The sequence below is a fragment of the Anguilla anguilla genome, chromosome 14, assembly GCF_013347855.1.
Source record: "Anguilla anguilla isolate fAngAng1 chromosome 14, fAngAng1.pri, whole genome shotgun sequence".
NCBI lineage: Eukaryota > Metazoa > Chordata > Actinopteri > Anguilliformes > Anguillidae > Anguilla > Anguilla anguilla.
In genome coordinates, this window is record NC_049214.1 from 8,087,906 (window position 1) to 8,111,553 (window position 23,648).

Sequence of the window (23,648 nt, forward strand, 5' to 3'; positions counted from 1 at the left end):
ATATGACATTATTTTTCACAAATCTTTTGCCAAGCATATAGCGTTTCCTGTTGTATTTGTCTTGCTTTTGCTTGCGCGAGGCATTAGTAGGCCTATGCTATAGTCTCAGTGAGTTGTCCAGTAGGCTACTTTTTGAGTTTTCGTATAAATGTAATCTTTCAATTCATTTGAGTCATTCAGTGCATTCGGTACATTTCATTCTTCTGAGTCATTCAGTCGTTCAGTACATTTAATTCATTTTGTTAATTTGAGTCATTCAGTACATTCGGTATGTTTCGTTCATTTGAGTCATTTGAGTCATTCAGTACATTGAAATGATCAAACCCTTCCAATCTCTCGTCAGTTAAGAAAAGCAAGTCAAGCGAGTTATTTTCAGTCAACTATAACAATTTTTTCTCATGATTGTAGCTATATGGATAGGCTTCTGAATTCAAATAATATTACAGAAATTTGTAAGAAACAAATAGTCATATAAAACACATTTGTGCTTTGCTGAATATCGTATTTTGATTCAGGACCATCCCTATTACCCACATGTGGCATACCGCATAATCCCATGTTTTTTAATGAGTAAGAAACCCATTTTTCTCAACATGCAGTCAAAGAGGAGGAACCAGCCTGGGACAGTTATTCAGTGATGACCTTCGACCTCATCCAAAGAAAATATAAGAAACCAGATCACTGTTACTTCCAATTAAAAGAAGTCATAAAGAAAAGCAACATCAGAAACCTTAATAATCATAGCCCCTAGTTACAATCCCTTAAATCCCCTTTGAAGACCCCAGGTCCTCCTTTCTACTATACCTTCAGTGCTGATTCCTTTTTCCACAACTTGTCCCTAGTACTCAAGACTATCCACACAATAAGCCAATAATGTCTTGCTCTATATCCTTTATATGTAAATATGTGTAATATATAGTGAATTTATTATATTGTTTGTTATATTGCCCTGTATATTGTATATTACTGTATTGTATTGTATTATACATGACTAAAGTACATTGCTTTGGAAAACAGTCATTATAGAAACTTTTTTTATTTTTATGGAGCAACCCCACTACAGTTAGAGTGGTCGGTATGAAATTGCACTCACAATGAAAATAAGAAATGTTGTTATCAGATGAACAGATGTGATTTCCATATAGGAGGGGATGTCTGGCAAGGTCCTTCTTTATGTGGGGATACGTTTCTCACCACGTGGTTTCTTCTTCCGCATTGCACCTCCTGCTTCTTCGGCTTTAAACAATCACAGCCATTTAAATTGTCCCCCCCCCTTCCCCCCCCCCTATGTTTGTCCCCATTTGCACTTGTTATCTTCGCTTTTGTGCAGGTGGGACTGCTGCTCGCAGGTTCCGGGAACTTATCACATCTGAAGCTCAAGTCTGCCTGCATCTCCCTTCACAGGCCGAGGCATCAAATAAACACTCCAAATTGCTCACTAAATCACTGTCACAGATAAAAACTAAACGGCGTATTTGACGCTGTGGATATCAAATGCACAGGCAAAAATAAATTACACTTTAAATATGACTGCAGATAGCGTTATCCTTCCTTAGTTATTGAATAAGTTTAACCCTCTGAAAGATTTCTTTTTTCAAATTTATTTATGTAGACAAGTTGGTCAGTTATTTTCTCTTTGTCCCTGAATTGCGTAGTGTGATGATCTGTGATGGGGCTCTGTGCCTGGATTTAAGTGCAGAAAGGGCTGGATCATCAGTGGGATGTGAGGAGGTGATGTGCGGCAAATAGACCATCTTAGGTACATGAAGGATACAGCCACAAACTTAATGCACCTTGACAATAGCTGCTTTAATAGGAGCTTAATAGCTACGAGTTGCACCATACAAGCTGTTCACTGTGATTCTCTACACCGATGCAGGGTTCTTATATCATCAGGTCACATGCAAATACTCGTCACCATTCCTGTTACAGTAGCCAATCACGTTAGTCCTCTTCTGGTCGTCATCAGCCCCCCGGACGTGTGAAATTAGTACACTTGAATGGGCGCGCCAGTCTTCCATACAAAGCCACATGAATAAACTGAGTCCTGGATTTGGCGAAACTAGATTTGTCCGCTCCAGACGAAAGGGTGATTTTCCCACACACCGGAGCGTCAAAGATTATGCAAAATGGCATTTAGGAATGCCGTAATCGCCCAGGATGATCGTTAGTGTGACCGAGCCCATGCTGTTGAGGAAAACCGAGGAGTCACATGAAAGGATACCCCATAATCTTCCATCTGTCCGCCGTGAAAACCTAAGAGGTGTGAAATCTGTACCGCCCCCGCATCATCGCGTTTAGCGCCATCGTCTCTCTCCATCCTGAACCCTGTGAAAATGCTCCTCTCGTCTCCGTGTCGCGTTTAAGGATCGCTCCGTCTCCCAACGGAAGACTTATGGAAAACTTTTCAAAGACAAGTTTTTATTTATTTATTTATTTATTTATTTATTTTTTGCCAGGCATTTGCCATTCGTTTCTTGAGTCCTGTCCTATAGGTGTCAGTAAACACATTGTTCCATAGCTGCCATTTTCCGTGTTATTCTGGGATGGCAGCACCAGGTTGTAAGTCTATGGTGGACTGACACCTGTTAAAGTGATTCCTCACTATTTTGTATTTACACCACAATTTCCAAGGACTGGGACCATGGAGCAGTCCAAGGGGACTAGGCTATTAATAAAGCAGATGTGAAATGGGTCATTACTGGTAACCTAATCAGGGAATGTAAGAGGAAAATCATGTCACACCTGAACTTGTTTTCATGTCTATGAATTTGTTCCATGATGACGGCAAATTTGGTTCATGGGGGACATTAGCCACGATTGGAAAAATGTTACAACAAATTACGGTTTAAATGTCTTTTAAGACCATATTCCAGTGTAATATTTTGAATATCTATATAAGAAAATAAACCTACACATTTTTAAAATTTTAAAAACATGTACAACTAAATCATTTAAAACATACTGAAAAAAATAAATTAAGCTCCATCATACACAATAAACCTAAAATTTAAATTATTTTTGTTACACCTATATTATTTTTAGGTTTTTAGGTTCTCAACTGAAATTTTAGGTTTATTCAAATGGATATAGATGTTACAAATTTAAGTAAAAATTTGAGGTTTGTTTTCAAAACATTTGTTTTCAGTGTGCCTTCTCCTTAATTAAATTTTTTTTTTTTGCTAATTTTGTCTTTGTTTGTTTTTAACCGAAATGGCTATTTTGTGTTCAAACAACAGTGCAACAGAAAATGCTGCCAACAGTTAAATCACAGTGGCTTGAAAATATATCCCAGGATTTTAAAAATCTTATTTATTTACCAGTTACTTTCCCGGGCAAGTCCTACTATAAAATCTCTTTTCTAGGTTGCAGAATGTTACAAACGGTCATACAGTTTCTGCTGACTGACATGGGTAAATGTCTCATGGTATCCTGTAAACACCTGCATGGCTTCAGACAAAAGACCTGGAACAGGTTCTGGTAGTGCAATTGTAACTCTGAGGTAAATGTATTACCAGACTGTCTAAGATCAGAAGATGACTCCCTAAGATCAATGTCCCCCTTAAGACATTGCCCCTCCTAAGGAGAGGAACAAATGGGTGGAATGACGCACCGTGTGACGAAGGAAATGAGACGTGCCGAAGATAAGGCTGCTCCCAACCATCAGAAAGAGATCTGGAAAAACACAGAAATATCAATGGCAGTAAGTACTTTTTTGGAGGTATAGTGAAGCTTCATCTGATTAAAAAAAAAAACGTCACAATGAGGGATGTGGTTTGAGAAGAGAAAATAATTTGACCTTGGGAATTGATAGACTTTTTATTTTACTGTGGCTCCAGTTAGTTTACACATCTCTTTGTGTGCCGGCGTGGAGACAAGTGGAGGCTGATGACAGACAGTGTGTTGTACTGGCTCAGCACCACCCCATGTTATTCATTGTTCAGTTCCCTGCTCTCACTGTTAGAGGCTTTCACAGTCACCTCAACACCACCAGCCTCTATCAGGAAGTCTGGTCTGCTTGTAATTTGATTTCACAAAGGGCACAGTAATTGTACTGCTGCTGCTATTAAAGGAAGGGACTATCTATAATCTCACCTATCATTCACTGACTTTGCTGAAAGCAGTGAAAAAAACAATAGCCTTTAAACTGTACATCACTGATAAGGAAGACAAGAGTAAAGACTTTTGACTCACCTTGTAGAGATGTGCAAGTTAATGTATGCAACAGCTTGTAGTTTAAAATGTATGAAACAAATGTATAGAAACAATAAGACAGTCAAGTCTAAGCAAAATGGACTCACACATTATATATTGCGGGAACAAAGTACATCAGCCGCTTCATAATTGTTGCAGTATGTTCTTACAAGAACCATTGCACATACCCAAAAACACCCACCCACACACACACACACACAGTCTGTTGATCAAAGCAGAGAGAGAGAGAGAGAGAGAGAGAGAGAGAGAGGGATACAAAGAAAGAGAAAGACAGAGACAGAGTGATGGACAAGAAAACGTTTAGTTTTCATTGTTTTATTGGTTCTCGTTTTTTAAATATTTGAGAATCATGAATTATGAATAAAGGTGTTTCGCGCAAATGAAACAAACATAATTATAGCTATTATAAAATGCCACACATTTTAACGCAATTACTGAGTCACACTCAGTGATGAGGGTTGCTATTATTTCAGCCACTTCCAGCTAATTACATTTGAATACCCTCTAATTGGTAACAAATGTCTGTCCATGATTATTCTAACAAAAATAGGTATTGATCTGAAATTCTGCAATGCTCTCTCTCTCTCTCTCTCTCTCTCTCTATCTATCTATCTATCTAACTATCTGTCTGTCTGTCTGTCTGTCTGTATGTCTGTCTGCTTTGATCAACATACTGCAACACATGGTTCCAAACAAGCCAGGCTGATTGACAGACTTTGTTCACCTGGGCTTTTCAGTGGGAATTGCATCATTCCACATCATCTTGTTACATCAAACCCCCAAGCCCTGCACAAGTTCTCACATTAAATTTCCACAACACTCCTGGCAACTGCACAGCAATCAATGTCTCTACCCAAAACATAGCAAAGTGTCACTGGGCAGTATACATAGGGGATATCAGCATGAAACAACCCCCTTAGAGACTAAAATAATTTTTTTTTTTTAAATAAAAAATTTGTGGATCAGGAGTCATATTCCACCTTTAAATGTCATTTCCAAAGCAATTTCTTGGGGAGCTGAAATAAAATAAAATTCCCATGCATGCACTCTGAGCTGGCATTAAGAAAACTGTGTTCAAATCAGGATCGGAATTGAGAAAGGCACTTCAATATAATTAATTAATGACTAATTTAAAAATAATGAATTGATTCTGACATTTTTGGCCAAATGGAACCTTTAACAAATATGACTACATTACTTATTTTCATAGAGCAAAGTCACCCAAAGCAAATCAAATGCAAGTCTATCATGAGCTAAGAATGTGTTTAAACCCATCTACTTGAATGACTACTTTTGTTTATGTCAAACAAATAATATGAATTCATGTTCACACTAGTCTCACTCCTGTTTAAAAAAAATTGACTTCTAGTTAACACTTCCAACTCCTTACTCCTGCTTCATGAAATACCAAAAAATAATAATGTGCTACTTTTCCATGGCAATTCTTGTCTTTAAATGCACCTTAATCATCTATTTTAATTGCAATGTCGCTGGTACAAACACTGACGATTGAAAATTGAGAATGGGAACATTACTCTGAGTCATGATTATTATCATAGGCCATGGAATGATCCAATATTATAAAAGCAAGGGATTCCCCTTGTATTCCAGTTCCATATATGTAAATGAGAATGAAAGTGTGCTCTGTTGGCTTGGCTCCATCATTGTAACTGTGCAAACAGACTTCTGTTCCTTCACAATAATATACCGTCACATGTGATGGTAGCAGTCTACAACATCATTGGTTGCGGCTGCTAGTGCCCAAGAACAACAGAGAGATGGCAGCACACGGATAAAGGCTGAGCCCACAGGCCTCCACGAGAACACATGCGACTGCAGGCTCGCCATGTTTCAAAGTCTAAGTACTCTCATCCTGCTAGGATCAGGGAAAAGCAGGAGTCAGCTGTGCGGCCCAGCACTGAGTTTATCTACAGAAGGAGAATATCTTGGGAGCCAGAGCTGATTTATGAACTGGGAAATGTTACGGATCACCAAATGCCCACTGAGGCCATTTTACAGGAAATAAGGGACTTTTAAACCAATTCTAATGGATGAGTGGCCTGCAGACTACAGCCAGTATAACCCAACCCAGCAAACACAGCTGGCTTTAGGCTTTTGGTGGCCCTAAACAAGAAGTAACCAGGGGCAACCAAAAGCAATTGCAGGCTGGGCAGGGGGTATTTGTTGCCGATTACAGACTGGAAACCAGCGCAAGAACAATAGCACTGGAAAAGCTATTAGTGCTCTCTGAATATGCAGTGATACATGAAGCGCTTTCCTACTAATGCAGTGACAGCAAAGTAACAGTTCCGATAGAGCCCATTGCCCTTACAAGCCATAGACGTTCACATCAGCCATAACAAAACAGCACATTTAGTTGAACTTACTATTCATATCTGAAACAATTTCACCTGCATCCATTCTGTACCTCTCAATCTTACCAAAAGACATATTTTGAAGGGTAGCATGTTTCTCCCTTCACATTGTGCATGGAAACACAGCATTGGTTTTCAGTTTGAGAGACAGGGAGCTTGCACACCATGCTCATTTCCAGAATAAAGTGTCTGATTTAGACAGGTGTCATGTCTATTCTATTGAAGCAGATGAATTAGAACATTAGTGTGATAATTACTCTACCCTGCCTAATCCAGCACTGAGTTCTGAGAAAAGTAAGATATCTGTAGAAGACACAAACCACTGCAGCGATGGTGGTCTAGCTACCAAAATGTTTGGACCAGCACAGGAGACATTTTACAGACCTTTACCTGAATGTGTTTGTGCAAATAACTGAAATAAATATACAACTTTAGAAAACTGAACTGCCTTGTTCATAGCAGAGTGATATGATGAGTAGAGCATATTAAAGTATCATGCAAATTACATATTTCAAAGCAAATGCAATCTAGGTTACTGTGATATAAAAATTCTTCTAGCCTATTAGCAATTATATCTTAAATTTAACTGCTAACTAATTCTGTGAATGCAACAAATGCAACACTGAATTATCATGTTAACAACAGTAAAGAAGAATAAGCATAATATTTTAACCAGTTTTCATCATTTTAATAGAGAGCTGTTATTTCAATAAAATTAAATGTACAGTTAGAAGGTCAGTGAAAAACCGTAAAATATTTGTTTCACATTTTTGTACAGTACAGTCTTATTCTATAGCCTAGCACAAAAGCAGATGTTGGCCTTATTAAAGCAACGACCCACCCACAATATGTCTCCCCCAAATGACATAGTAAGTAATGAAATACACTATGCATTCACTAAATTCTAACAGTGGTTGCCTGTCTGTAACACAGAAATCTCATAATCAATCAGTCAGCCTTGCTAAATTCTTTTTTAAAAAGCAAATGTTGAAATGTTGATCACTAGAGAGAAATCCATTGTTCTTGCCTGAATTAGCATGGTAAGTGCTGGGATTAGGCTACCCAGACTGAGGATAAGGGGATTCAAGTCAGAAGTACTTAATGGGATTTGTGACTTTCAGGGCAACAACATAGATAAATAAAAATAAGGAGAGGTTGCTTGAATTTTGAAAACCTGCCCAGCAGAAATCCAAAGCCAAGCATTCACAAGTAAGCTGATGCTGTAGCATTGTCCACACATTAGGTGTGTTCATTTACATCGCTCCTGGGGGTTTGGGGGTTGGGGGGAATGGTTATACAAAATGACCACAAAAATCTAAATTAACCACACACAAGATCAAGAGAAATATATGTAATACAATTAGACAGGATGTTGCTCACAATTCTAATTTACAACCATTTTAAATTGTAAAAGAAAACTGTCAATTCTCACAAAATGTATTTGTGCAAGGAAATTTGCTGTGCACCAACAGATTATATTCTATAAGCCAAACAGCTATGACCAGTTGTTACAGTATAACAACAGTATTTAAATCAGGAGTTTTCACCAAAGAATCTGAGGGGACCTTAGAGTTCTTGAAGCGGAATGGAGGTGGCCATCGTAACCAAAATAAGTTTTTTTTAAAATACACTATTGTAATTCATAGTTATTATCACATCCACAATGTTGACAACCGTGCAAGTGACATTACAGTAAGCAAAATATTTTATATGTGTGAATTTGTGATTGTTTGGGGGGGTGTCGTAATCTCAGTGCATTTCTTTGAGAGGGTCCCAGATTACACATGAGATGAAAACGCCTGATGTAAGACCTAGAGGAATTGCAATAAATATCATCGTAATGTATGTTCACAGGTCATTTACAAACATGGACAGCTCCTTCGGACTGAGTGAGGATGTGGTGTCGCGTGCCCTAATTCCCTTTCTTCTTCTGCTGTTCCTGAAAGAAATCATTGCATGCCACGGTCAGCGCAGCCACTAGCACCACAAACTCATTGAAGTCCACCTCGTTGTCCTTGTTGGAGTCCAGGTCATTCATGATCTTCTCTACCAGCATAGGATCCTTTTGAGACTGAAAGGGAAATAGCACAATTCTGTTAATGCCACTGGCTACGTACGATAGCGGTTGAGCATCACATACGATTCTTATCTTGTTCATTCTGAAGGGAATGACAATTAGTTAGAATTGAATGTCCACCCTGGACACTGAAATTGAAGGAGCCGCTCTTTCTATTCCATTAGACGTACATGCAGCCGATGGACCAGGCCTGATAGCCAACATCGGTGTTCTTCTGTCCAGGGAGATACTTTGAGATACGACAAATACTTGGGGTTACTCTAGGTCAAATGAGAGAACCTATCACCTTAGTGGCAGCTCCCTGTTACTGAAGGTGGGTTGGCAGTTCATACGTCACTTATTGATCCAATAGGTTGAAAATTGTTTATGCTCCATTCACTGGTCCATCAATTAGGTGCCAGTCTTAGACAGCCTGAGAGGGAGTGATCCATTCACCCAGCTAGTCATGCACGACTCATCCCTGATGGTGAGTCCACCACAGTGACGTTCATGAGGAAGAGTTTTTCTGAAGAGATGACTGTCCTGTAAGGATGCCACAAATCACCGTGACACTTGTGCCCAATGATCCATGCACACAACTGAATTAGGTGATTGAGACAACTGAACTACAACTATAATGGTCTATCTCTCAGGAGTAAAGTCCATTTTACCCAACTGTCCTCCAGGGCAAGGGTGATCTTTGGATCTTAATTGTATTTACAGAATATAACCAGTGTGCTTTTCATCCTGGTTACCTAAATGTAAGTTCAATTTTTTTTAAAAACAAACAGAAAGAAAATAATGAGCACTGACTGTCTTGAGAGAAAAAATGAATTCACTGCCATTTTATTCGGTAACAATTTTTAAAATATTCTGGAGATGGTAAGACAAATTATCATAAATCACTGTGTGTACGTGCATGCATGTGAGTGTGTGTGTGTGTGTGTGTGTGTGTGTGTGTGCGTGTGAGTACAGGGAATTCAAAATGTTCCACTCAGGAAATGAAAAATGAACTGGAGCACCAAGCAACAAACGCTTTGGGGAAAACGATAGCGCAGAGCTATATTTGGAACGCAGCGTAGCGCAAGGCCGTGCGTCAGTCCCCGAAGATCCGACCGCAGCTGCCACATGTATCGAGACCAGGGGGAAAGTATCGGCTCGGCTCTCATGAGGAACTTGAGATGAGCGGATTGAGCTTATCTGACAAAACGCGCTTTGTTCATTTCCACGCCGTCTCAGGACAGATCCGCTATCTTCAGAGCAGTTTAACTGAGCTGAGGACCATCTGAAAACCGGGGGGGGCAACATGTGCAGTAGTCCAAAAACTGGAAGTGACATCATCTGCCCAACTTTAATCTACCCATCTACCCAAGATTAATCTTGATAAGGAACAAAATCATTCGCATGTCCACCAGGCTTATCTGTTCTTTATAACATAGAGAAGGACGGGATATACCCTCAGTATTGTGCCGCGCTGATCTACATTAGCACCTCATCATTTATTGTTTTTGAGAAATAAGTGTGCTTTTGTTGTGTTTGCATCTCCAGGGCTACTGGGACACATCTGTGAATTATCTTTCATGTTTCTTCAGGACAGTATACTATTAGCTTTCTTTCAGTTTCAACCTTCAAAGAGTCAGACGAAGCGCATTCGTTTATTTTCCATTGAAACTAATTTCAAAGAAGAAACCACTTCTTTCACACAGAGTTTAGAAACCAAAGATAATCACAATGTTTTATTAAGCCATAAATTCACTTTGTGTATACTGCCAATATGTTCAGTTGCTCAATGCTAATGTGATATGTTATTTTAATTGTGACCAAAATTCCATTCCTTGCTACAGTATTTATCCAATTTTTGTATCTGAATACAGGAGGTTTGTTTTATACTTTACATTATTTGAAAGACTGATTTCATTATTTTAAGCAATGTCGTACATCTGCTAATCTCTGAAAAATATGCAACTTAATACTGATGATTATGGTGATGATAATTACATTTATAGGAATTGCAATTACACCTGAGCTTATAGATATGCCATTGATTTAGTGTTGCCACATGTGGCTAAAGTAGCTGAATATTTTGAAATTACATTTGACATCTTATATATGCGGTTACAACTGTAATTGCCATAAACATTATGCTGAATAAGCTTTAAATATTGTTTTAATATAAGATACATTTATTTATGCATTATTAACTGGCAGTTCAGAAAAATATTAAATAAGGGTGTTTTTTTTACTCTTGTAGTAGATAATCTGTTTTTGCAGAAAGCTCAAATCTTCTATATATGCTGCCTAAAAGGTTTCAAATACTGTGGAGTAAAAGGTTTAAATTAATATAAAAAATCCTTCCCACCACAGTGCAAGCTCTATAATTCGGATACTTTCAATTCCCATTAACACATTCATTTAATTAGTATTCCCAAAAGACAAAGTGGAACTTTCCAATAAACACACGTGGTAGCCTAATAGTAAGAGAAAAACAATATTTAAAAAAATCAAAGTGAACCTGTGTTGCCTTACCGTCAAGAAATCGGTGAGCTCACTGTTTAAAAGCTGTTTGAGCTCGCCCTTGTTAAGTTTGTATTTATCCCCTTCATTTCCAGAGTAGTTGTGAAAAACAGTGATTAGTGCATCCATTGCACCCTCCAGCTGCGTCGGCATAGTGATCAGAGGTTGAGGGCACAGGCAACCTACAGAGAAATATAAAGTTTGAAGTATTTTATATTTTAGTTTTTCAATGCTTCACCTGTAAACAGTGCATTATCTGAATACAAAATACCTGAAACAAATCAACCAATCTGACATAAGCATTAAAAACTCAAAATCAAAAACAAAAAAGTAATCATGCAATATAACAAAATGTCTTTAGACTAAGTTTTAGCTGAAAGATCTCTTGCAGACAGAAGGCATACCCTTAAGATAAGTCTCCGCAACACTTACCAGGTAAGAGTCCAAGAAAGTCTGAAGCAGGAGAGGTCACAACACTAGTTGTTTATGCAGAACATGCCCACCCCCATTTCCCTGTGCTAATTAATTCCACAGGTGAGGCCCTTGGCAACAGTCTCTATCTTTACCCATTATTTAATAAGCTATATAAATGGGTATATGAAAAACAAAACATAGTCCCCTACCCCCTAAGGCGTCATCATTTTTTTATTTGCACTTCAGAAATATTTGAATGTTGGCTGGGATAATAACCGGACATTTTTAAAACAACTGACCCTTTCCCAGTTAGATAAGGCCTTTAGTGTACTACTGTAAAGACTCGTATCCTGTTCAGCTAGCACAGCACTGGTATTTCCCTGCGATTGCTACATTAAATAAAAGATCACGTTCATGTACATGAATACACATATATTTCTCTCTGTATAGGTGTGAAAGGTGCAAATGTGCGACTTCAGATGGGCAAGATCCATGGACAAAATTTTAAACATTTTTACAATCCTCAGAAATTATAATCAAATAGCGGAACATACCAGATATATATTCATTTTCCTAATTTTCACCTGTACGTGGGGTAAAGGCCTACTCTGTGTCGGGCTGGGAAATGAAACTAAACAACCGAGCAAACTCTTTCAGACCCACCTGAAAAAACAGGAAAACAATCAAATAACAATAGTCATGCTGCTTATTAATATTGACAATAAAATGTCAGAATGCATTTCATGGGGTGTGAACACATTTGCGCTCACTTCAGGTTAGTTGTGTCATGTTTATTTCCGAGAGTTGGTGTTTGGATATAGATCGCGGAGCACATTGCTTCTCTGCATAAACCGGAGTGAATCGTGATGCTGCGGAGTTATACAGCTCTTCTCTGCCATCGCAAAGCTGAATTGAGAGGTGTGCTTGTATAAGAAGCTCAGGAAAGACAGAGCCGTCGTGGGGCTTTCACACTGGAACAGGTTTAGTGCTGTCTGAATAAAAGACTAGAGCCGGACTGCTCTGGAACATCAAATATTTTAACTGTGGTGATCCAGTGACTTAGTATCATACTCCAGATGCAGGGTCTGTTTTTCAGCATACTATGTATGTACCCAGCCTTTCTGCCACTGTTTCGTCTACCTCTATATTCCAAATAAAGGAAAGCTTTTTAGGATCATGTAACATAATTATCAATAGCCTATTCAAAAGTTTTTAGATATCCATACTGTGATAATTTCATTGGATACATATATATTCCACAGAAAGAAACTATACATTACATTACAGGCATTTAGCAGACGCTCTTATCCAGAGCGACTTACAACTTTTACATTGTATCCATTTATACAGCTGGATGCATACTGAAGCAATGCAGGTTAAGTACCTTGCTCAAGGGGACAACGGCAGTGTCCTACCCAGGAATCGAACCTATGACCTTTCGGTTACAAGCCCAGTTCCTTATCCACTGTGCTACACTGCCGCCTACTATGCCACGACATGCAGGCAACCAGTGACCAGTGACCAGTGACCACTGACCAGTTTGTAAACCACAGATGCATCCGTTAATCTCAGCTACGCACTGCTTTAACTTGCTGGGCAGTACCGTACAGTACAGTATCTTCTCCTATAGTTTGACTTCCAACGTTTGATATAGGATTCACATTTTTTTTCTGTGAGCATTTATGAAACACACTGTCGGCCTCGACTCTGGCTGTGGCACAGGGTGACCTTTCACATTTACGCAGAACACTGCGGCTGATATTCCGGAGCGTTCTTTTTTTAGCGCCATCCTCATCCGTTTTACCTCAGGGACGCACGATTTTCAGGTGTGCTTGCTCACCCTCCCCCCCCCCATCCGCTGTCTGTGCATGCTCATTTTCCATGATGAAATACTTCTCCAGGCATTTTAGGCTAGACCACTTGGAAAGAGTCACATAAGGCTCCTAAAGGAGCTTAGACATCCATTGCCTCTGCTCTCTTAATTAATAAATGGAGCATGCAGGAACAACCCCAAGAAATGGCATTACACCAAATTTGCAATGGCCGTATGAATAGTGTCCTTGAAAGTATTGAATTCTGGAAGTTCTCTAGTTCTAGCTGCTATATTTATGCCTCTTTTATTATTGTTGTTATAATTATTATTATTATTGTTGTTATTATTATTCTGATAAATTATGACACTGTAGTATGACACATGGCACAGAATTGTACATTTTAACTGTATTTATTTAATAAATGGCAATTCCTTAATTGCTTTATTACACTTTTTATCTTAAAGTAAGCACCGTGAAAGTAAAGCGGTATGATACATCCAATCTGTCATTGTTCTCAATAGCTGAAAATCAAAGAATATCTCATTCACAACTGTATACAATTCAATCTTCAAAAATGCAAATTTGTGGCTTTTGCACATAATTACTCCAAATTGTGCAGGTGTCACTGCAGTCCAAAGAACCTAAAGGCATCGCATCCAATCAGTTACTATCAGGCTTACCTTCAGCAGACTGATTTCAACAATATTTGTCTGCCATCTAGTGGCTTTTCTGGCACAACAATAAAGGGGACATTCTGAAAAGTTGTTTTCAGCAGGTGAAAACAAGTGAAACAATCATTCTGTCCACCCATGACAACAAAAACACATTTCATTTAAAGTGTACCAGTATGCTGTACAAAACTAATGCAAAGCTTGGTTTGGACTATTAGTTGCTTTGCCACCGTATGCGAATACATCCCATAATGTCTAACATTACAATTTATTGAGTAAATTTGAGGTCATTTGAAATAATTTGAATAATAAGCACCATCATTTCTGCACACAGGCATACTGACATACAATATTAATGGTACCATAATACCATCACCACTACAACATTTGTTACAGACGCCCACCTAAGGCTTATAGGCATACAGCATTTGCCTTTATTACAAGATCAAGAATGCCAAACATAGAATGTGCTACTTAACTAACAAAATTTAATACTGGCAAATAAAATAAACTCCAGGTTTAGCTAATTACATACATTAGTTAAACTGCCTATCTCTATCTGTTTGTACCTGTGCCTCCTTGCTGCTCTATCAACTGGCCTGACCAGACCAGATGACTTAATTTTGATTTTAAGCAAATCTATAATTTTAGGCTTAGAGTCCCTCAAATGTAAAATAGTAGCTTCATAAATTAATGGAATTTCATTTTGCTTTATATTTTACTGGAATCATAAAAAATATTTTTTTAGTAAAAAAAAAAAAAAATAGTTTTTATCACACAAGCATTGATTAACGAAATATAATTTTACATGTATAGAATTTCTATCATTGTTAACTGGAAATGATGAGCACTTCCTGCCCGTGAATCCGGGTAAATGACCTGGGCGTCCATCCTCCCCCATCGGCAGGATCTTAAACAAACATGAACAGACAACTCTCTGCCAGAATTTTTTTAATGACACAGCATATCTGAACTGACTGCCTAGAATGCCACACTCAAATTATGACTCAGCCCAACACAGACTGTTCTTTATTTGAAGAGGAGCAAGGGACCACCAGCCTCAGACAACCTCTTTCGACTGCATTCTGTTAACAAAATTTAATACTGGCAAATAAAATAAACTCCAGGTTTAGCTAATTACATACATTGGTTAAACTGCCTATCTCCATCTTTTTGTACATGTGCCTCCTTGCTGCTCTATCAACTGGCCTGACCAGACCAGATGACTTAATTTTGATTTTAAGCAAATCTATAATTTTAGGCTTAGAGTCCCTCAAATGTAAAATAGTAGCTTCATAAATTAATGGAATTTCATTTTGCTTTATATTTTACTGGAATCATAAAAAATATTTTTTATCACACAAGCATGGATTAACGAAATATAATTTTACATGTATAGAATTTCTATCATTGTTAACTGGAAATGATGAGCACTTCCTGCCAATGGGCTATTGGGAATGCGGGGAAATGACCTGGGCGTCCATCCTCCCCCATCGGCAGGATCTTAAACAAACATGAACAGACAACTCTCTGCCAGGAATTTTTCAATGACACAGCATATCTGAACTGACTGCCTAGAATGCCACACTCAAATTATGACTCCGCCCAACACAGACTGTTCTTTATTTGAAGAGGAGCAAGGGACCACCAGCCTCAGACAACCTCTTTCTACTGCATTCTGTTAAGTGGTAAGGGGTGCCTCCTAGTGACCATTGGAACCACATTGCACTTGTTCAAGCCCCTTATCCTTTCAACTGACAAAGTGATACACTAATCCAATCACTGTATTCAAGGAAAATTTTGTAAGTACTGGACATTTTCATAGCAACCCTGATTAAATAAGCTGAAAGTGTTCAAAATGACAGGGTTTCATTTCTTTATGCTGCACAGAGAAAGTTATTGAAGTTAATATCTAAGCTGTTTGCTAACTGCAGGAGCACTAGAATTTAGGTCAATGTCTATTGGGGGTGTGACAGGGTCATTGTAGCCAGCTGGGGTTCTCACACTGATGAAAAAGCCTTCACAGAAAATGCTCACTGCTTTTACAAAGGAGGTGGTGCTTAGAAGTGCATATAAACAAGATTGCCAGCCCAGTTTAACACATGGGACATTGAAACAAGATTGAAGAAAGCAAGTAAGCTACTTTCTCATATTTAAACTACTTTCTCATATTTCCTTTTTAAAATGACAGAAGGCAGCCCTAGCAGAATTTATTATGGGAAATTATTTGTGGCCAACATGACATTTGTACTTCCTGAAACATCGGTGCTGCAGCCTTTGTGGGACTACCTCCTCGATAACTACCAATGCACCTTGAGGTCACCTCTTTTCCCTGTTCTACTGTCTGTGTCCACATACCTCTTGCTGGTGGCACTCTTCACAGTGTTGGATATCTTAGCGACCACCTGCCCCAGCATCAACAGGTATAAGATCCACCCGGAGAATCTCATCACTTGGGGGAATATCAGCAGAACCATGAGCCTTACCACGTATAACCATCTGATCTACATCTTCCCAGCAGCAGTGGGGCAGTGGCTCTGGAGGCCCCCTATTCCACTCCCCAAAGAAGCACCCAGTCTCTCTGAGTTCCTGCTGGGTATCTTGGGCTGTACCATCCTCTTTGATTTCCAGTACTACCTGTGGCATCTCCTGCACCACAAGATTGGCTGGCTGTACCGGACTTTTCATGCCATTCATCACCAGTATAACGAGCCCTTCAGTCTGGTCACCCAGTACCTGTCCGCCTGGGAGCTCATCACGGTGGGCTTCTGGACCACAGTGGACCCTGTACTCCTGCAATGCCACTGCCTGACTGCATGGGGCTTCATGCTCTTCAACATCTGGATCTCCACTGATGACCACTGCGGCTACGACTTCCCCTGGTCCCTCCACAACCTGGTCCCTTTTGGCCTGTGGGGAGGGTCGGTAAAGCACGATGCCCACCATCAAAAGCCAAACACTAACTTTGCCCCCTTCTTCTCCCACTGGGATTGGTTAGGAGGGACCACATCGTCCTTTGTCCATTCGTATGCTCTGAAGGGAAGGAAGAAGAAAGGAGACTAACCATCCCTGACTGGCCTGCTCTTAAACACAGTCTTTCTACTAACTTGGCTTATGTATTGTGCTTTTTCAGTTAAAACTTCATGAAAAATAAAGTGCCTTCTAGAATACTTGAATGTATTTTGACTGTGTAATGGAATCCACTCTTTGCTTTTTTTTTTTTTAGATGGATTGGCTTTGTCCTACTAATGTTGGTGGATTTTATGTTATTTATTAGAGCATTTATATTAAACACTATTTAGAGACCAACCTGCAAAACAAGATAGAAAGAAAGCTTGACCCAGTTTTAAAATACATTTAATAATGTGATCCAATAAAACACATTAATAAATGTAATTTATGATGTGTTTTATTGGAATTTATATAATTTAAATGTAAAAAAAATATAATAAAAAATCTAAATGCATCTTGTGTTTTGTTCATTTATTATTTTTCCACAGACGCTACAGTTCCAGAAAGTAAATCTGGTTTCAATGGGTTAGGTGTGGAAATGATATTAATATATTTTGAGCCACAAAAACAATTTACTAAAATTAGTATGCATCAGAATCAGAAGGAGAAGTGTTACACAACACAGAACACCAGAAACAGTCATCCAGTGACATAGTTACTACTGAGTTATGTATTATAGAAACAATGAGAAAATTATGAAAGTCTCAGCTTGTCTATGGTCCCTGTGATTTCTATGAAATTTTGGCAAATAGATATTCGAGCACTGTTGCGGTATTTCATGCCAATGCTAATCAATCATTAGTCTTTTATAAGGAAAGCACATTGACAGAGGAAACAGAATTATGTGGTCTCTCCCACAACAAAGGAATCTTTTCATATCGGAAAATAAAACAAGAATTCAAGAATTCCAGGCATGCGCCAAAGCTTTTGAAGGAAGACTTGGCAGCTTACAGGACATAATACATGGGCTAAAATATGGAGGAGAAATGGCAATTTAAAAAATCAATAATAGCCATAAAGTATATATGTTTCTTTTAATGTTCGCACGGAAAAAAAACCGAAGTCAGAACCCAGGTAAGGAATGTAGTTCGATATACCTTTAAATGCAGTAAAATAACGCATAACTGCTCTGTAGTCGTTTATGCAGTTACGCTATATTTCCTCCAAGTGTCGCTCAACACTAAATTGAGACCTTTTTATTTAGGAAGCGTGGCTGGGCACCATTTGATGACCATTAATTACTGAATATATGAATATTGTATAATATTCAAGTATCTGATAGACTTTCTCTGTGATAGGCATACACTTGGTATAGGCTATACAGAGGCCACCAGACAGTAACAGCGTGTGTTTCCATTGTATACTTTCCGCTGTTCTTTTAACAATGCTAAAGCCACCCAGACCAGCATTTCATGTTCTATAAAAAGCTAAACAGTATGTAGCTACTCATAGTATGCATGAATGAAATTCCATAACGCTGGGAATTATCACTGTCTTAAAATAACAGGACATGATATACTGGTTTTTCCACAAGGAAGAGTTCACTTTAAAAATATGTGGTCGTTTAAAACGTGTTAAATGCAAAACGAAAGGACTCACACCCGATAACTTCCGGAGGTGCTGGCTGGCGGCGGTCATATATAATTATTATAGAAAGAAATAGAAAGCAGCTTACTACTAATGCTCCAAAATATAATTTCCTTACCGAATAACAGTGTGCCGAAACGTTGGTCGATATATGCTATTTGGTAAATAAATTATATTTTGGAGCATTAGTAGAGAGCCGCTTTCTTTTTCCGTTTAAAATGTGTTGCCGAAAGAGCGTTACATACTGGCTGAATAATGGTCTACAAAAAATCTAAGAGTAATAAAAGGGTTTACAACGCGTTGAGCAACAGGTATATTTCAACATGCCTGGTTTCCCTGCGCTGTCAGACACATTGATGAGTCAGTGTCTCAGTTTCCAACAGAAGATTCCTTTATCTGTGTGTGCGACAGAGAGCGACTTTTACAATGAGCTTACATTTTCTCTATGACTAGTTTCTCGGTGCCCTCCGCTCTCATTGAAACTCACTGACTGGTTCCAAAACAACAAACAAATTCCTGCAGAAAGACGGCTACCTGACAATCAACTCAGTACTTGCTACCCTACACCACAGGCATGAATATTTAACTATACCGGCAGGCACGCCTTCAGCTAACCTAAGCCTGTGAAGTCCCAGAATTACGTAAGCCTGTAGGCTACTGGGCGTGTTGAGGGAAAAACATTGGAGCTCCCATTAAAGTGAATGGGGAATGTCAGACTATAAGAAGATAAAATGAAACGTCCTGCATTTACATTTCGAAACTCTATTGACGACCGTTTCCTTTCATATGAAAAACAGACTGGAAATTTGAATTGTGTAATAAAATATGCACATTTTAATAAATATTAATGTTTTGCCCAGCATGCGCAGTAGAGGCTGTTTCCTGTTACTTTCTAAGCTTCACCGGCGGCCCCTCCTACCCTGTCCAATTCCTGTCGGCTCTATGTGTTGTTCTGGTGAAGGACCTTTTTCTTACAAATGTAAATCCCAAGTAAATATAAATCATCCAATGCTTCAAGTCAATATCACTAATAAATGCCTCTATATGGATATGAGAGGGAATGAAAAATAAAAGTACTGCATTAGTAAAGCTAAACCATGCACTTAAACAATAGCCTATACAATGACAGATTTTTTGCAATTTAATTTGTTGAGCCCAAATACACAGTTGCTATCAATGCTCAAATGATCATGATTCTTAAAAAAAGGACAGCCAATTCTACGGTTATATCATTCAGTAAAATACAGTGTACATGTTATGGTGGCTTTCTCTAGTTTTTTTTATTATTGTGAGGCAGCTGAGTTTAAATGTTATTTTCTCAGAAAGGAAATCATAAAGGAAATCTTCATGAATACGAATATATCAATGGACCAAGACCTCAAAACACTTGTTAGTGAGGCTAGTCAGAAAGGATTGCACTTATATGAGTGAAATAAATTTAATTACCACAAAAAAGGTAAAACATAACTACAGTGGCACACATATTTACAAAACAGTGTGAAGGCTGGTGATAGCTCACTCATAATACCATTAATTCACATTGATAAACTATGCAATGAATGCACAGGTACTTAAAACAGGCATCAATAATATTGCCAGGTATGCAGCTTGAGCTGCTGAACTTGAAGCCAAACATTAACATGGAAAGCAGTTTTATTGAACAGAAAAGATTTCAGAGAAAGAAATAAAAACAAATAAGAAAACGCCTACAGCTTACCACATTTATGTATAAAAACAAATATTAAAATTATATACATCTGGTCTTCTAACATCAATAATGTGCTTTTAACGTGTACACTGGTGACAAAAAAAAAGCATTACGGAATTTCAGTAAAATGGTCCTCACCCACATAGGAATGTGCACATTGCCAATGTCAAAGGAGAGCATGGTGAAACTCGAAAGTGTACAATATTTAAGCACAATGCACAAACTCTGAGTTAAAACATTTGACCTTGCATTAGCATACAAGATACAAATGATACATAAAATTATAGAGACACTGCCAGAGGGCCTCACAAATGTCAGTGCCAGTTGAATAGAGCCAGCAACAATGTGGAAGACTCTTTAAACATAAAAACATGGAGGTGTGTCCTGAGTGGAAGTTTAAAAATGGACCCTTGCCCTCACATCAGCAGCTAGTGCTCTGTGTGTTGCCAGACTCCGAGGTGTACGTGCTGCTCTTCTTAGAGTACTTGAGGGCACTGAAGGAGACCCGCATTCTCTCCACAGTGCGATTGCTCCTACAGATCAGGGTGTTCTTCACGTTGTCCCGAAACTCCTCTGAGATGAAGTAGTAAACAAAGGGGTCCAGGCAGCTGTTGAGGCTCGCTAGGCACAGTGTGGTGATATAGAAGCTGTAGCCATTGTTGACATTACCGCCGAGCAGGAGGGAGTAGTGGACAAGCAGCATGATGTTGCTGGGAGTGAAACACACCAGGAACAGGACGAGGACAGTGATGATCAGGACGACGGCCTTCCTTCGCTTCTTACCAATCTGCTCATCCGTCATGGAGCTTCTCAGAGCCCGGAGCATTAGGACATAGGCCACTATGCACACTATGGAAGGAATGACGAAGCCCACAATCCCCATGGTTATAAAGTAACCCGCAGGAATCTTCGTTTGACTGGGTCTGTTGACATCGTGGCAGGTGATGATGTTAAGGTTGCTGACCTTGACCGTTTGGTCATACAGGTACAGGGGAGTCGTTGCCAGCCAAATCACAGCCCATATAGAAACAGAAATCACAATGGCAATTCGATTATTCCTCCTCTGAACAGACATGGGATGAACAATGGCCCAGTATCGCTGTACACTGATGCAGGTGATAAAGAGGATGGAGCAGTACATGTTTCCATAGAAAAACCCCATCAACACTTTACAGAGCCCCTCGCCATAGATCCAGTCATTTCTATTCAAGTGGTAGGCAATTTTCAGTGGGATCCAGATGACAAAGAGCAAGTCAGAGAGTGCCAAGTTGGCCATGTAGATGGCAGCAGGGTGTTTCTTCTTGGTTCTGAAGAGGAAGACCCAAATGGCCATGGCATTGGTGGGCACACCAACAGCAAATACAATGATATACAGAATGGGGAGGAAGACTTTTGTCAATGGACCGTCAAGTGTTTGGACTGCAGCCCTGCTTACAGCAACACCATCTTCTGTTTCAGTACCGAAAAATCCTTTTTGATCTATATATAAAAACAAAATAATAATAATAAATAAATACAAATCTTTATGGAAAAAAAAAAACATTTTCAAAGCATCTTTCATACGAAATCTTAAAAATACATCCAAATTGGATATAAGATTATGTTAAAAATAGCTTAAATTGTATGGCTAAAACAATGGATGCTTCCATTTTTAAAAGCGACAGAAAGCTAAAAAACGAGAGACATTTTTTCATACGACACATATTTTAGAATATCTATTAAAATTACCACAAGCTACCTCAAAGTTCAACTGGTAATTGCGAATTGATGAAAGGTGAACGTTTCTGAGCAACGCAACAACAATTCTATTTTCTATCTCTATCGCCTACGAGCCTCGGTGTCACTACATGAGCACAAAACCGCAGGCCTGCCACAGAAACAATGGCATTTTAGCCTATAGGTTACCAAGAAATATCGCGAAATACAACACTTAAAAGGAGCCTAATAATAACAATAAGAAAATCAGAAGTGTGTCAAAAGCGTAACGAATATAAAAAAATAATGGCAATTCTTTTCTGTACAGTTATGTTTTATTTTTAACGCACCGTGTAGTCAAAAAAACTAAAACTCTTACCTGGTTCAGCAGTTGAGATGTGGGCGCATGTCAAACAGCAAACCAGCATAGTTAGTTGCATCGAATACTTCATTTTTACTCCCATTTCAGTGTATCAAACTATCGATTTACACCGTTGATTCAAATGACAGCACAAATGTGATATTTTCGTCCGCGGTTTGATCTCAGTGTGAAAACACACTCATCCGCCCAGTCAAAAGAAGTGAAGCTACCTGGTGATGTCACGTTCACGTGACCACACGCACCTGTGCTTCTTCTTTTTTTTTTTACTCTCCGTGCGCTGTTCAACAGCATTGAAAACTGAAACCATTTTATTTTAGGTGCCTGTGTGTGATGACGATCAATGAAATAGCACAGCATTGAAAACACATTTTTAAAATAAACCTCTTTGTGTGTTCGTTTCCACTGAGCCTAAAATGGATGCGTCCCCCCACCCCGATTGACTTCTTTCTGGCACTCATGAGGAGACGGTAAAACGCTGCATTGTCAGTTGAGTGATTAGGCTACTTGATCATCTATGTAGTAATAGGAAGTTATTTCAAGAACAATTTGTTTATGTCTGTAGGCCTATCTGGGGCCCACTTGTAGGCCCACTTAATACTTTTTGTATTCTGGATTACTGAGTCGCTAAAAAGACTCCCTCACATTATAGTTTTTCCAACAGAGAAGAAAAATTAACACTCCTGTTAAACATATCAGAATGTCTTTAAGTGTGCATATTTCAGTTGCCTTTAAAACACAGTTGTGTTAAACCCACTTCCAAGCTTGTTTTGGGAAAGCAGGTAAGTTTCGTTTCAGCCAAAAGCAATTTAACAAGGTGGCAAATTTGGTAAAGCTGTGCTTATTGTCAGAAGTAAATAAACACACGACCATGCACACAGAAAACCCCAATTTATTTGTATCCTGGCATTACAACAAGCTTCTACTTCTACCTGGATGAGAGTGTAACATGACATCATAGGTCAGAGCACTTGTTTTGGAAAGTCAATGGAAAAATAATAATAATAAATTCAATGGAAAAATGCTAGTAGCTTTTAGCGTTTTAAATTTCTGGCTATTGTTTCTGGTTGTTTGTTCCTGGACCATGTGGATAAATGGCCATTGTTCATATTCAGATAGAAGTAAACTGATAATACGTGATTCTCTCAAAGATAAATGGAAAACCTTATATAATACCTCAGAGTTTCATACTTCCTGTTTTCTCTGAA

General features: G+C 38.7%; 2 protein-coding genes across 5 annotated transcripts; one reads left to right on the top strand and one right to left on the bottom strand.

Annotated features, from left to right (window-relative positions):
* Window positions 1-7,254: 7,254 nt before the first annotated feature.
* s100z (S100 calcium binding protein Z) lies at window positions 7,255-22,672 on the bottom strand. 4 transcript variants are annotated; one of them, XM_035392395.1, is made up of 3 exons: window positions 22,441-22,643; window positions 11,173-11,342; window positions 7,255-8,661 (listed from the first exon to the last, which is right to left on the bottom strand). In XM_035392395.1, exons 1-3 carry the CDS (start codon window positions 22,523-22,525, stop codon window positions 8,503-8,505), a joined length of 414 nt encoding a protein of 137 aa, XP_035248286.1. In that variant the 5' UTR covers window positions 22,526-22,643; the 3' UTR covers window positions 7,255-8,502. The 4 variants fall into 4 exon arrangements, with proteins under 4 accessions (XP_035248286.1, XP_035248287.1, XP_035248288.1 ...); XM_035392396.1 differs by lacking the exon at window positions 22,441-22,643 and adding an exon at window positions 11,593-11,711; XM_035392397.1 differs by lacking the exon at window positions 22,441-22,643 and adding an exon at window positions 11,432-11,562.
* On the top strand, window positions 16,035-17,509 carry ch25hl2 (cholesterol 25-hydroxylase like 2). Its single transcript, XM_035392398.1, has one exon. It carries the CDS (start codon window positions 16,244-16,246, stop codon window positions 17,120-17,122), a length of 879 nt encoding a protein of 292 aa, XP_035248289.1. The 5' UTR covers window positions 16,035-16,243; the 3' UTR covers window positions 17,123-17,509.
* Window positions 22,673-23,648: the final 976 nt, after the last annotated feature.

Excerpts from the sequence above, each read along its gene's own strand:
- ch25hl2 (XM_035392398.1), top strand. The coding sequence starts at position 16,244 with ATGACAGAAGGCAGCCCTAGCAGAATTTATTATGGGAAATTATTTGTG.
- s100z (XM_035392393.1), bottom strand. The coding sequence starts at position 22,525 with ATGGGAGTAAAAATGAAGTATTCGATGCAACTAACTATGCTGGTTTGC. Across the intron at positions 21,846-22,440 it reads CATCTCAACTGCTGAACCAG|ATCAAAAAGGATTTTTCGGT; the intron begins GTAAGAGTTTTA and ends TTTTATATATAG.